Below are 15,459 nucleotides of genomic sequence, written 5' to 3'. Positions count from 1 at the left end.
AGCCTGGTTCAAAAAACAGTTTTGGTCCCAATGGCTAATCCCCCCTTTCGTGACAACAACAATTTATATTATATTACAGTTTGAAATTCTGCATAATTAGGGGCGTGGTTACTTGAGTGACAGGTGACGGCGCTGTTGTTAGCTGCTCGGTGGTAGCTAGCCGCTGGCAGCGCTAGGTGTCACCTGAGCTAATCCCCAGTCGGTGAACATGACTTCTCGACCGTGGTGTCGGAGAACATTTCATGCTACTACCGGGTGAATAATACGCCTGCTCTGCGGTCAGTCGTCCCACCAGAGAAGTCCAGGAAGCTTGCGCTCCTGTTGTTTCGGTAAGTAAAATGATAGTATTGTTCTGTGTTTGCAGTAATTAGCGGGTGTCGGTGTCTGCGCTCGGTACCTGCTTGTTAGCTTAGCTCGCTAAAGCCCTCATTAGCCAGCTAGCCTTGGGTTAGCCTCGAGCGAGACTCCGGCTCTGCTGACAAGGCGAGCTGGATCAACACGACACAACACGACACTGACATGAGCCGGTAAAAACTGGCGACTGCGTGTGGTTGGAAAATATGGTCCACCACGTTAACTGTCCCAGATGAGCAATGCAATGTTAACATGACATGAATGCTAACTGTCAAGGTACATTAAGGTGTTTGTAACACAAGTGTTAATGTTGCATATCAGACTTGTTTCAGAAGATACCGTTAACCTAGAGGATGCGCTGTGTTCTGGGTTGTGATGGAATTTTTTTATTGCGCCTGTACGGTAACTTAAAATGAAACAGAAGAACACAAGAAGTTTGATTCATATTTTTTTAATAAAACCGACATGATAGATAATTAGGATGCAGAAACAGACTTGTTGTGATCGCATGTGACGAGGTTTGTCCGTGTAATTTTCCTGCAGATGATCCAGACATCATATATATATATACATATATATATATATATATATATATTATTTTTTTTATGTATAAGGGCAGCAGAGATGCTACTCTCCACTGCTGGAGACATTTTACTAATCCTGCTAATTATTGAAGAAATCTTGGAGATGGGACTCATCAACGTCAGATACGTTGTCTATATTGAACAGTGTGTCAGGGTTCTGAACCGAACTTTTTAACCAGGTGAACAGATGCTTGTCCAGCAACGCGGCGTCAGTCAACTGCAGGTTGCTGTTTTTTCAGGTTATTAAGAACACAGCGGAGCTCTCCGCCGACTGTTATTCGGGCTTGTGAACGTTAGCGGGTGTACAACGTGAGGTAGACCCTCAAAGCCCCCAATTTCATTCACACTCTCAGAGACTTTACTGGGGAGACCACGGGCATGAGGACCTCAGTGTCCACAATGGTAGATACGGCCATGCTCTAGAGTGCCCTTTCATGCAATAAATTATGACGATGTGCCCTTTAGAGCAAGAACATTTAATAACATGTCTTAATGAGTGCCCTTCTAGTGGAGAAAACATGATGCAGTGCCCTATAAGGTGCCCTTCCAATGATCTAAACTTGACGTTCCCTATATGGGTGCCCTTCCAATGGAAAAGGGTGCCGTTACGAAGTGCCCTCTATGCCGCCCCTACATGACAGTGCCCTACAGGGTGCCCTTTCCAGCAGAGAAAATGGGATGCAGTGCTGTATACGGTACTCCTACAGGTGAGAAAACGTGTAGTGCCCAATTCGGTGCTACGCTAATGGAGAAGTGCCCCTCCAGTGGATAAGATGTGATGCAGTGCCATATAGGTGCAATTACAATGGGATAGACTTAGGGTTCCCTACATGTGCCTCTCTGATGAAAAACTCATGAAGTGCCCACGTAGATGCCCTTCCAAGTGAGAAGACTATTTCATCATACATGATGCATTATAGCTTTTTGGCCCTTGGTGGGGCCCCATGTCATTCAGTAGGTGCCCTTTTAATTTTTTCGCCTCTGTCCCTCAAACAGTGTCTGCCACGGCCACACTCATTTATAAAAATATCACATTCAATGATTTCCATTTCCATTTCCTATTACATTGAACCAAGGATGTATTAAGAGACACTTATCATTATTGTTTTAATTTTTAATTCATTTTGTTTATGATGATGATTATTTTATGATTTACAGTTCATTTTATTTATCATTATATTATTTTTATTATTCTGTGTTACACATTAACTTTTAAAGAAAAAAAATTGCGATTTGCAGATTATTATTTATTTGTTAAACCTGTAATCCCTCATTGAATGTGATGATAAAAGGTTCACTGAAGGTACCATTTTTTTTATATTTTTTAAAATTCTATAATTTAATTTAATTTAACTTAATTTTATTCGCAACTTTTAAAGAACAGTCTAGGAACGTTGTCCAGCAAAAGTTTCCCTCACCAAAAACAGTTTGTTGCTTAAACACATGACAAGAATCTGTGATGCCTGATGTGAGCAACACGCTCGGACTGATGAGTGACACCAGACCATCTGACAAAAGGAAGAAAACACAGCTTTGAGTTTTGGGGGGGGAGAGAATAACACACCATCAGTCCAGCTATTTTTTTGGTTTATAGCAATGTTGTCTTTAATTCTAATTTCCAATAAACACAGAATATATCAGTCCCTTATTTGTACAAAAATACCTGAACAGGATACAATGTCGATCCAGGAGCCGTACAGACAGAATGAAGCAAAGCAAAGTGGGGGTTCTGAAAAATATAAAATAAGGATTACGGTTCATTTGCTCTTTTTCTTTCTTTCCCTGAAATATTTATTTGCGTTCAGCTTATGATGACTTCAACCCAAACATAAAACACAACGATCGGACTTGTGTGATGTTGACCTGACATCAGGATTTAGTTCCAGTAGGATTTTGTTTCACACTCACATCTGACTGTAAATGAATGCAGTGACAGGACGGATGGAAAATAGTTACTATTTAGAGGCACCTGCTGCAAGAATAGGCTTAGCAAAGAAAACTAATTAAAACAAACTTTGTGATGCACCTTAAAATCAGAGTAATTGGACATACTGAAATGCACAATCCGTGTAATTGCACTACTTGTGAAGAAAGGTGTATAAAAGCTGCTAAGAATATCCCCAAGGGTTAAGTGTTGGTGTGTGCTCTCGATGAAAACCCAATGGTGTTTTTGTGTGTGTGTGTGTTCTTGGAAGTTAATGAGTGGCATCAGACAGGACAGAGACAGGGGGGCGGGGGGGATATTCAAAAGATGTTGTTTTAAAACAAAATGGCATCAGAATTGGATGCTGGCAGAGTTGTAGACTCTGTCAGCCTGTCAGCTTATATGGACAACTTATTTTCAGAAATTTGACAAAAATCCAGTTTGATCTCTTAAAATAAAAAAAACCAGCTTAATTTAATACTGTATATACTGTGGTATATTATATATATATATATATATATAAAAGGTAATTTGCGGCAAACAAAGAAATTACACAATAATGTCAATATACACAATCAAATAATGGAAAAAAAGAGGACAAAATATATCATTCTTCATTTTACATGGAGTTATGAGCAAAAGCATAACACCCCATACATAGTGATCTGTGACCTAGGTACAGTGTTAGATCTACGTCTTCTCCAAAGCTTCACATACTTAGAAAACAATCGATACTGTACTCTGGTTTTGTCATATACTTGGACTTATGTATAGGATTGCATTATAGCACAGTGATTAAAAAGGGAGAGAGGCAGAGAGGACGGCGATTCGTACCCCGCTGACCCACAACGATGTGGCTTCACATCCCGCTCTGACAGACAGGAAAGAATGCTCAGCTTTGGACTGGGAATGCTGGGATACCTCCAGCCAAAGTTTTGTCTCATCTGAATCCCAGACCTTACCCAACCGACAAGCAACCTTCCTCTTACTGTCTGTAAAAAGCAAGTATTATACCCAGCAGACTTAGCAATCCTGAATAGTGAATATAACAGTCTGGCCACACGCACACACACACACAAACACACACACTTATTCACCACAGGGTCATAGCTTACAGGCTGGACACAGGTGGGGTGGGGAGTTCAAGCATTGTCCAATCCCTTGAGAGTCTGCCCTGGCTGACTAGAAAAAGGCCTGATTGGTGGAGTGCAGAGCTGGTAAGTCAGTCAAGTCACGCAGCTGGTGGAATCGTGCGGCAGTGGCTTGCGTGTCAATGACAGTACTTAGAGAGTTTAGTTTGCCTGGCAGGGAGTCTGAGGGCCTCTTGCTAACCCTGGTCACTGTGAAGCTGGCACAGGATGGGGGGCAGTTGCAGGTGAAGGCAGAAGGGATGGAGGTCAAGGAGGTTAAGCAGGCGTTATGTCACATGCCTGCAGCTTTTTATTTGCTGGTCACACGACAGCAAGAGAGGGCAGATAAAAATAATAGGACTTCAGAAAAATGTCTTCTGTAGGCTCATTTTTTAGTCTTTTTAGAAATGGTCCTCACTTTTAGTCAGGGAAACATTTAAAGAATAAACTCAATTCAGATGATCTGTTAGAGCCACTATGTAACATTTTTAATGTTAATGCAGCAGATGAAAATTGTTTTTCTGACAGCACAAAGTTTGTTTCAAATTCATACATTCTGCAAGTCGCTTTCAGACAATTCAGTCTCAGTGATTCTGCCACGCTGTCTTTTTTTTATTTTTGCTACCAGCTGGGGGCACTAAAGCCGAACAATTTCAAATCCTGTACATATCAGCTTTGAGACGGATGTTTTTATTTAATAGAGGACCAACTTTTCTAGGACCTGCCTTGTGTCATATTCAGAGACCAGGCAGAATGCCTTTCAGAGAATACCAGACAGAGGCCATGTTGTTTTATACTAAATATTGGGCAGTAGGCAAACAAACTGAGCTGGAAAGGCTGCAAATAAGAGATTTGGATTTTTAATTGGTTTTTTTTGTGTGTTTTTTGGGGGGGGCGGGGGGGGGGGGGGGTAAATTATTGAATTGTGTGATCAATGAAAGTAACAAAAATTGTAAAACTTGTCCATCACAATTTCCTAGACCTCAATGTGACATCTTTAAACATTGTAAGACAAGGAAAAGCAACAAATCCTTACATATGACAGGATAGAATCATCACCTTTTCTGCATTTTTGTTTCAATTGTTAATCACTGATCACCCAAATAGATGCCACTCCATTTTCTGTTGACAGTGAATAAATCTCCTAATTAAAGTAATTCAGGAAAACTGGTAATATCCTCTTACTGACAACGCAACATGTCTGTGATGCATTCTGGTCTATTGAGGCTAATGGCGGGGTGGAAACTGCTTTCTCCACCGCTAAAAATCACTGATTTCTCACTGTATTATTGTTGCAAAATAGCTGTACAAGAAAGAATTTCTCTCTGTTTGAATGACACCAACCGACGTTAACCACCGACGCTGCCAGACTACCACGCAGCTGCGTGAAATATCTGGAAATGACGTTATGTTTCGCCAATTATCTGCAGAAAATAACAGCACCCAACAGGACAATGGGGCCCATAAAAGCAAAGTTGCATCAACTGTTTTCTAATAAGGTCAATACCACTCTCTGTCTGCTAAATACGGTATGAAACGGCAATCAGCAGCGGGTTAGCTTACATTGGCTTGCGTAAATCCACAAATTCTTGTTTTTACCCTTTGGGTTTTGTATGGATTAAACAAACTAGATAAAACATGGTAATCGGTGAGCTGTAGAGGTACTGGTAGGTGGGTTTGTTACCTTAGGACAGAGCCAGGTTAGCTAGTTTCCCCTGGTGTCCAGTCTTCGGCTGCTGACAGTAGCTTCATTTTTAGCAAGCTGACAAGAGAGCGGTATCCATCTTCTCATTAAACTCTTGGCAAAGAAAGCAATTACAAGTATTTCATTAATCTTAATCTAGAACACTCTCAATGCTGTTGAATCTTAAAAATCTTGAATGTGTGTACTGTATGTGCATTTTAATACAGCTTCGATTTCATAAACAAAGCTCACAATTTTCACTTAAGGCAAGTGAAGCTCATCCGACCGTGTCTTGACACACGGTCAGCTAGGTTCACATTTCAAGTCATTTGTTCAATTCCATATTCAAACACAATAAAAGTCATGGGAGTGCTTTTGTTGATTTGTCTTTTCTGGAGTGAGGGAACAGTGGTCAGAATCCGAACATGACAGCTCCAACCCATCAATTCTCAAATCAGGATAATTAAAATGTGCAAGCATTCAGCTCAGAACAGACTTAGGAAAAGAAAATGACATTCAAAGACAAATTCAGACAAACAAACAGATTTAACCCCCAAAAAAAGACTGAAATGGTAGAAGCTGGACTAGACCAGTCTTCCTCCTCCTCCTCCTCACAGTTTTGTAAGTGCCAGTTCAAGAGCACATTCATTTTTTATCCATGGTGTGGTCATGATGGTGCAAGATGTTCCCAAACCTTTCTGAAAGGCACTGCATTATCAGCTGCAACTCTCTTTGCTCCCACGCCACTGTAATCCAATCAGAGCTGGTGGAAATTTACATGCATGCTATTCAGAAGGGCGGGGTGAAGGAGGAAGAGCAGGATGACGAACGGAGAGCAGCCAGCTTCATTTAGCTAGAGAGAACAGCTGTCGTCTGTCCGCCCAGGAGTGCAAAACTAGTTCTGCATTGAATCAACAGTAATCAAACAGCATTAAAATGACATCAAGTAATCAACTCTACACGAGAGGCTTGTTACAGCCTCCCCTAAACATTCCTCTGCCCTTTCAGCAAACCCTCGCCACTGCTCTGCTTATCTTGCCTTTAGCTAATTCTCTTTCCTTCTCCGACCTTTGTCTGAGCTTGTGTGGAGGCAGGGATCGGGGGTTGCACCAGGGGTTTGTGGGATTGTGGGGTAGGACACAGCAGACGCTACGTCAAAGTCTGCACGGTGTTGGGTGAGGGTCAGCTTATCCAGACTGGACTGCACAGGTTGAGAAAACTCTTGGATCGAGTGTGATAAGACCCAGAGAGGTTCCTGTCCATCCCTGATGATTGATGAGGAAGTCAGAGGGTGGCGCTTCCTGCCCGCCTCGGTAGTGAGGGGGCGAGGGTCGGGCGGGCACCACAGCTTATCAGGCCTGGAGGATGGGGGAGGTTGAGGGACGTAAAGGAGGGATCCATCTGAGAGACCTGTAGCACTCCTACTGAACATATCTTAGCGGTCTTGTGTTTTCACAATGAATGGTCTCTCTCAAGGGTCAAAATTGCAAAGACAAAAACAAACGAGTCTCTGTGATAAAATCGCAGGAGTTGGGTGACTGCCGAGTCCATGATCTGCAATGCGAGGACTGTCCAAACGGTTCCCATCCAAACATCCACACAGCGGTAAGGCGGAGAAAAGCATGCCGTATTGGGGACATCAAACCTGCTGAGTTGTTCACATCCCCAAGACTTAACTTTTCTCTGTCTCCCCGACATCATTGCGTAGGTGAGGGGGAGGGTGCAGATGGGTGGGGGGCAGGGTCTCTGGATGAAAGGTGTGCAAAAAAAAGGGTTAAGGTGTGTGTGTGTGTGAGGGGGGCTGGAGTGTCACAAGGCCACAGTGGTGCAGGGGTGTTTGAGCTTGCAGGGCAGCACTCCTCTGTTGAGCTGGTAGAACTCTACCAGGTGGATGAGATCTGTGAACTTGGTGGCGCCGTCGTCGAGGCTGAAGAACACCTGACCGTCCTCCTCACACTTCAGACAACAGCCAGAGCAAAGACAGAGTTAGCCAGTTAGACATCATGTGACAAGAAGTCATACTTCTGTCTTCAATTGCTACTGAGCAATTGTTCGAATGCTAACAAGCTAAACAAAGTTGGTGACCATCAGAGACATTTTACTTGGCAAACATCACCATTTCAGCACTGTCATTGTAGACATGTTAGTATGCTAATTTTTGCATTTCGTTCAACGCTGTGCCTTAATACACTTACTACAGACTCACATAGCTGCTAGCATGGTTGTAGTCACCCCAGTGTTGTTCTATTTTATTAGGGATGAAACATTAAAGGTGACATATTATGCTCTTATTCAGGTTCATACTTTTAATTTGGGTTACCACTTGAAAAGTTTTACATACCCTAATGTAAAAGGCATCAGTGTCCTCGTACTGCCTATTCCTGCAGCTCCTCTTTCCAAACGCCTGGAATAATTTTAGCCCCTCCTCCCATAAACCCCAGTCTCTTGTGATTGGCCAGCTGGCCCAGTCTGTTGTGATTGGTCAACCGATTTCAAAATGTGTAGGAAATGTCACTCCCCTTCATCAGAGAAGTGAAGATTTCTCAGATTGCAGACGAGGTTACCCCAAAATAGTCTAACTGTGACATCACAGTGGGCGAGAAAACTGAACCAGTTGTTAAGAGCCAGGCTGTAGGGTTTGGCCCGCTCACAAAAAAACATAGGGTGGTAATTTTTCACAGTTTATGGGCTGGCAGGCTCTATAGATACCAACAGTTATGTGCACAAACACTGAAAATTAGATTTTTGCATAATATGTCACCTCTAATTTACCCAATCATAATCTTCACAGTATAAGAAATGTCATATCAAGCAGATATCTCAACAGGTGTTTGTTGTAGTCATGGTGAACTGTTCCTTAGTTTAAAACATCATACAAGTTGATATCTGCACTGTGTCCAAATAAATACAAACAGATGGCTGCCGGGAAGGAATGAAAAACCTTTTTCAAAATCCAAAAACAAAAAGAATGGTATGCCTTGGAAAATTACTGTGTGAAAACCTTTGCGATTCATATGGATTTTGAGGACATGACTGTAGTTTAGGAAGTAGGATAGGCCGTTAATCTTGCAATGGCTAATTTGAACAAAAATCTAATTTAAATTTAAATCAAAATATATTTGCTTTTTAAAAGACAAGTGCAGTGATCTGCCACTCTGTGCCTTGCTCCAGTAAATTAGGCCAGTTGGCACGAAACATTTGCTGTAGCAGTGTGACTGACCGGTAGGATCTGGAAGTGCTTGATCTTCTGGTGGTGGCACAAGGTGAGCACGAACGCTTTGGGATTACTCTGACTGTCCCGCAACAGGAACAACCTGACACAGAACATGAGTGAGAAATGTTTCAATTTAACTGGCGAAAAGTATGATGATCAAAGTAGGAAATATTATATATGACACAACTGAACTCCATTTCACTGACTGTGTCATTTCAAATGCCTGAAGATATGCTGCTGTGCAATTGTGAACCTTATATTAATCCGCTGAGTGGGGTAAAGTCTGCCGCTGACAAGCCGAGAAGGCAAATTTAGGCCCACATTTTATACAAGTAAGCTTTTTTTCTTGACAGCAGTTATGTCTTTATTTATCTCATTTCTACGTCATATAGTTATACAAAATAATCTCCACTTTCTAGTATTTCCAGAGGTTTTCAATTGCAATAGACATGAAAAACATTTAACCAGAGTTAACATCATACTAAACAACAATTAAAAATCAGGCACGAAAACATTTTACCATGCTGCATATTGTTGTTCTTACCCGTCTACTTGGCCTTGTTGTATGATCATTTTGTGGGCTTCCTCTCTCATGATGCGACCATGGAACCAAACCTGTGTCCTATGGATCACTGAAAGACAAACTCATAACCATTATACATCGACCAGTCCAATAAAGTTGAATGGTCTTTGTGGTGTTTTCTGGGTCTGTGAGATCAGTGTGCTGTGTGTCTGAGGGAGAGTACCTGTGCTCAGGGAGGAAGGGTGCAGGGGGCTGGGACTGCCCAGGACATTCATACGCTGGCTCCGTTTCTACGAGGAAGAATTGAACAACATTTACCATAAAATAACATTGTTTGAAAACAGACAGGCTTTAGACCATCGCTCCCCTTTGAACAAAGACACAGCGACTCCTGTTTTCTGTATCGCTGGGTTCGATTTGTGTTATTACAGCACGGTTAGAGTTTGAAGGGGGCAGCTGTGTTCTGCTCTGGCTCTACGAGCTGTGATCTCAGCAACAGATAAGTGGAGCTGCTGCTCATTTAAATCTACAAAGAAAAGTGCTGGAGGGGAAAGACAAACGAGTTCAAAATGGAAGACAGCTTATACACATTCTTTCCATGAAAAACGTTAAATTTAATATAATAAACTAACCCAAACCCTAACCAGGGTGAGCCTCTTCGACTTCAGCAATCATAACATCAAGTCCTAGGTAATGAATGCCCCCATGTATGTGTATGTATGTATTTATGTATGAACATTACTTGTCATTAACTCTTGTGTTTTCTCTCTCCCTTAGTGCAGGAAATATCTGACTCCAGAACTGCAGGATCCAAATCCGTTGTTCATCCACATGCGCCGAGTGCTGCTCATTGTGGGAACTGTTGGGGTTTTCTCTGTAACATTGTGAGGTCTCAACCTCACTATGTAAAGTGGCCTTGAGACGATGTATGTTGAGATTTGGCGCTATACAACTAAAATTGAATTTGAATGAATCAAACTGCAAAAAGCTATTGATCAAAGATGTTTGTAATGTCCTGTGTGGTAAAAATCCTCCATTTTCTTGTCATTTTTCGACATCAGGACAAAAAACATGGTAACAATAGTGTAACCTGGTTCCTTCACCGAAACAAATGATATGAAAGCCAATAGAAACCTGTAGGTAACTAATATCTTCGGTTCATCATGACAAATTTGGAGCTTAAAACTATCCATGTTCGCAATCTGAACTCTGAGCCATTTCCTGAAGATCTACTCATCCCACAGTCCGACTCCGAGCTTCATCCACCTCCTCCTTACCCTCCAGGTCTGTCCCTCCTCCAGGGCGGCACTCTGGGCCTCGACAGGGTTTTCGATGACTCGGCCGGTCCTTCCGGAGAAGTCCATGGCGACCAAGGAGTTCTCAGACACACTCCGCTGTTAGAAGACGTGGCAGGGTGGGAGGGGAGGGGAAGGGTGGTAGGTGGGGAGTAGGGGGAGGGGTACACAAGTAATTGGGTGAAGGGGAGTGGGGGTAGACAAGGGTCGAAGGTCAAACAAGCCAGACACACTCACTGGGGCATGACAAATCCTGTCTGCACACAGACCCACTTCTACACTTCCACAGAATGCCATTCTGAGGAAAAAGCACAAGCTTCTCCTGGCTTTCTGTCTCTAATTATTCAAGGTTTTTTTTAAATGAATGACTCAGACCCCTCTCTCAGCTGAAAATAAATTCAAGCAAGTGGCTCCAATATCACCTGGCCAAAAGATTTATGAGAAAACTCATATAAACTTGATAACATAAAAAATCTGGATGCTTGAAATTTGGCCTGTTTGAAGTTACCGTAATTTTCGGACTATAAGCCGCGCCTTTTCCCCCCATTTTTCGACCCTGCGCCTTACATAACGGTGCGGCTAATCTATGGATTTTTACAGCTAACGGCCACTAGGGGACCTCCTAAATCTAACAGGTTACAGTCCACCAACTTTAACTCTATGGGCTCTATGACCGGTCCGCGGTCCACGGTTAAAGCAGCGAAAAACAACTTTCGCTCAAGTTTGCAAGTGGATCCTGATGGCGTGGAGGAGTGTCAAAACATCCACGATCACCAACGGGTTCCGAAAGGCTGGACTGCTGCGTGGTGAAGGGGAGGACGCCGCCACAGGCTCAGCTGAGGCCCTTCAGAGGCGGTTCGATTCCGACAGTGACGAAGAGGAGTTCGTTGGTTTTGAGAGCGACAACGAAGGAGAGAGGAGAGTGGCTGACGAAGCCACCCTGAGCCTGTTGATCTCAGCCATCTCTTTCCCGACAATCCCCTCTGTGCACGAACTCTTACATATGGTAATTAACCATTAAAACACCTGCGGCTTATAGTCCAGTGCGGCTTATTGATGTACAAATCATTAACTTTAGCTGCTGCGGCTTAAACTCCGGTGCGCCTTATAGTCCGGAAATTACGGTAGATGTTGGCCCTGATATTGGCCAAATTACACATATATCAACTACATATTGTTTACTCTTCGTAATAGAATGTCCCAAATATTTTAAACATTTATTGTTTTTACATAAAAGCAACTATGCAGATTTTATTTCAAATCTGGAATTTCTTGGTATTGATTCAATAGAATCAGGAGCTAAGGGGATGCTGCAGCTTGTCTAGATTTTCCTCATAATCTGAAAGTTATAGAAATGGCATTTAGTGCTAAATTAGTCAACAATTATCAAGCTATTTATCAAACAAAAACTCCAAACATTCTCTGGTTCAAGTTTCTCCAACATTAGAATTTATCAAACTGAGAAATAAATTGAAAATATTTGGGTTTTGGACAATCAAAGACATCATATTGGACAGTTTTTCAAAATTTTCTTTGATATTATAGACTGAACAATAAATCAAATCAATTTCAGATTAATTTGATAGTAAAATAATCATTATTTGCAGCCCTCCTTAAGTTATTTCAGGTATGATGATTTTCGATACCATTTTGTTCTACAGTGGGGTACACTTACATGACCAAGAGTACTTAAACAAAACCCCCTCCAAAAGTCTAATCTTCAAAATGTTCAAGCTGTGCTTATGGATTCTGGAGATCTGTCACTTATCTTAATTCCAAAGGAGCTTATGAGACTTGTATCCACACCTCATGGTGTGAGGTGATAAGTCTAAATGTAACACAGCATACTAATATGTGGGTTTCTGTTTGCTGCGTGTGCATTCTTTTACACACAGTACGTGTGTCCGAGCATTATGTAAATGCTCACCTTTGTAAATAACTCCTGGATAAGATGTTATGTGTCGGATGTACTTTTGTTATAGACTGCTGTTTGTGTAAATGAGCAGCCTGACCTGAATCTTGACCATAAGCCTTTCACTGGAGGACCTCTTTCAACTCATTCACAAGAGGTCAACAGCATCAATGATCATTTCAACAGAAATTCATTTCCGCTTTTTTCCCAAATCCTTCTCATGCTAAAACGCAACCATGATTATGATTGTGTCTTTCCTCTTAGGAAGAAGGAGGAACAAGGTGGTCGCATAGAGAACTGGTTTCCAATTCACCATCAGCTAATTAATGGATCGATCTGGATTGGTCTTGGTCTAGTGAGGGCATTAGAGCGGGGTTGTAAGAGAGTGATGTCAGAGAGCAGATCCTCACCACAGGCGCCGAGAAAGGCAGGAGGTTAGCCTTCCTCTGCTGGGGGATGTTGTAGCTCTGATACAGCACTATCCCATACTGTGAAGGCAGGAGAGAAGAGACAGCATTAACCCATGCGTCCAAGTGCTGACACTTCAGCAACAGTGAATTTATGAAGTAACTACTAGGTCGGATGCCAATTGGTAGCATTTTCCAAATGCCTGTGACCTGTAGAGTAGTTTGCCTCATTGGCTTGGGTTTAACTGCAATAACATGGCGTATAAGTCAAGAAAGTACTTTGAGCAGTCTGAAGGCAGTCATCCAGCAGGTCCTGCTCTGTTCGTCCTCCGCACACAGCATCTTCAGCTCCTTGCAGTCACTCCTCCCTTTGCTGGGCTGTAAAATAGGGACATTACATTGATGAGACAGACGTTGCAAACATGTATACGGTCTCTGTTGTCGTTTTTGCATTTCGGTTCTCAACAGGCAAGACCTCTCAGCCACAGTGTGACCACTGTTATATTTTGTAATACAGATTTGCACCTGGAATAATGGTAAAACTATAATAAAGTAAACAGCAGCACAGGTAGAGAAGAACCACAAAGTTGTTGCTCTAAAGTTAGCTAACGTTAGCTTACAGTAGCCGCCATATTCTCCTGGTCGTACCAACCAAGTGAATGAGTAATAAATCAAAGAAAAGTGTGTTTTATTGTTTGTTAATTCAAATTTTCATCAATTAAAGGAAGAATTTCTTCTTTGAAACGTTACACGGCCTCACTTCAAAGGGCCAGCTCTGCAGGACAGCTACTGCTTTAACATGATATACAACCAATTCAGTGAAATTAAATAACACACAAAACTTTATGCTTGCTTACTTTCTCGGGTAGCAGACGATGTCTATGAAAGTTCACTGTTCAGAGCTAATGAATTATTGAATTTTGAAATATTATCACATTCCCTAATATTTATTGTATGCATTATTGTATGACATTACAGCTCAGACTTTGTCCCTGCTCCTCCGCCAGCAACAAGGACATTAGACACACTGCTCCTTAAAAGCAACCCCTACTGATAAATCAATTAATGTCACCATGGCAACAATACAGTCACCCCCAGTAGCAAAGTAAAATCCTGTACCCAATCAGGCATGGTTGTCGCCGCCATGCGCGCGCGTGCACACGCATGCATGTGTGTGTGTGTGTGTGTGTGTGTGTAACTTAGAGGTGAGGGTGTTAGGCGGGCCAGATCCCCTGTACCATCCTGGCTTATCCCACTGGGCTTATCCCAGATCAGCAGGTGACCACCACAGATAACTCCTGGAGTGTGACACACTGTGCTGAGTGTGTGTATGAACCCCGCTGGGCGGTTTTACCATTATGACCTCTGACACACACACACACACACACACACACACACACACACACACACAAACACACACACGTGTGTGTGTGTTTGTGTATTACCTTGATGCAGAACTGGTAGTCTGTGGGGGCATTGTGGAGTTTTCTGCCCGTGATGATGGTGAAGATGTTGCTGTCTTCCAGATCTGACAGCAGCTGCAGATGCCGGGGCTCCTGTTCAGTCGGGGAAGGGGGGCAGAGATGGATGGGGGATGGAAAAGGCCAAGGTAACAACATGAAGAAAATGATATTTTAGGCAAAAAGGCAAAATTAGAAGTTCCTTTTTTTCCTTATAGATGACAAATCAGCACTTCCTTAATTCAAACATAAAGCAAAGAAAACGTGACTAGTTTCAGAATCAACACAGCAGTAACTGATCACCTTGGATGTTCCTTTAGTAGAATAGTAGAGGCCCGAGCGTCGCAGGAACATGTAGAGCTTCTTCCAGGACCTGCGTCCAGGCTCCTTCATGTGCAGATAGCCCTGGATCTCTGGACAACTGCTGGAGTTCAGAAAGTTCTGGGAAAAAAAAAACTCAACAGCATCATACGAACTGAATGTAACACGGACATGTTTCGTTGTTTGTCCCCTTAAACCATACATTCATGATGTAAAATACATTTTTAAAAACAATAATGGAATTATGAGGTACGTTCTTTTTTCTATGTTCCTTAAAACCTGGCAGAAACAACAAGGGGTGAATGCAGTTAGCAGATTTCTCGTGCAGTGTGTGTGTGCATGTGTATTTTTGGACCAGACTAAGGGGCTAGGTAATGAATCAAGTCTCCGCACGTGGGCTATTAGAGGTGTGTGTGTGTGTGTGTGTGCGTGCGTGTGTCTTTTCACTTAGTCATTGTCTCACCTGTAAGAGTTGTGACTGAGGGATTGAGCCGTCAGACTCCTGACACCAAGCCACCATCTGCTCAGGAAAAAAGTTCTAGATGGAAAAACACACGGAGACCGACAATGAGCGAGAGGGAAAGAAAAGAGAGAGAGAAAAGGAGAAAGAGAGACAGAGAGAGAGAGAGAGAGGGAGAAGGGCACCAGAAA

General features: G+C 42.5%; 1 protein-coding gene across 3 annotated transcripts in view; it reads right to left on the bottom strand.

Annotated features, from left to right (window-relative positions):
- Nucleotides 1–5,873: 5,873 nt before the first annotated feature.
- The window catches only part of LOC118311103 (growth factor receptor-bound protein 10-like), a 44,913-nt gene continuing 35,327 nt past the window's right edge, over nucleotides 5,874–15,459 (bottom strand). For all 3 annotated transcript variants that reach the window (XM_035634664.2, XM_035634665.2, XM_035634667.2), the window contains 10 exons: nucleotides 15,272–15,346; nucleotides 14,791–14,928; nucleotides 14,473–14,583; nucleotides 13,307–13,405; nucleotides 13,031–13,108; nucleotides 10,691–10,807; nucleotides 9,637–9,703; nucleotides 9,435–9,522; nucleotides 8,897–8,990; nucleotides 5,874–7,632 (listed from right to left, as the gene is read on the bottom strand). In XM_035634664.2, coding sequence (XP_035490557.2) covers nucleotides 7,486–7,632; nucleotides 8,897–8,990; nucleotides 9,435–9,522; nucleotides 9,637–9,703; nucleotides 10,691–10,807; nucleotides 13,031–13,108; nucleotides 13,307–13,405; nucleotides 14,473–14,583; nucleotides 14,791–14,928; nucleotides 15,272–15,346 — 1,014 coding nt within the window. In that variant the 3' untranslated portion in view covers nucleotides 5,874–7,485. The remainder of the gene's footprint in view (nucleotides 7,633–8,896; nucleotides 8,991–9,434; nucleotides 9,523–9,636; nucleotides 9,704–10,690; nucleotides 10,808–13,030; nucleotides 13,109–13,306; nucleotides 13,406–14,472; nucleotides 14,584–14,790; nucleotides 14,929–15,271; nucleotides 15,347–15,459) is intronic.

This window comes from Scophthalmus maximus, chromosome 5 (genome assembly GCF_022379125.1).
Source record: "Scophthalmus maximus strain ysfricsl-2021 chromosome 5, ASM2237912v1, whole genome shotgun sequence".
Classification (NCBI taxonomy): Eukaryota; Metazoa; Chordata; class Actinopteri; order Pleuronectiformes; family Scophthalmidae; genus Scophthalmus; species Scophthalmus maximus.
The sequence above is the reverse complement of the archived record's forward strand: the minus strand, read 5'-3'. Positions and strand labels throughout refer to the sequence as shown.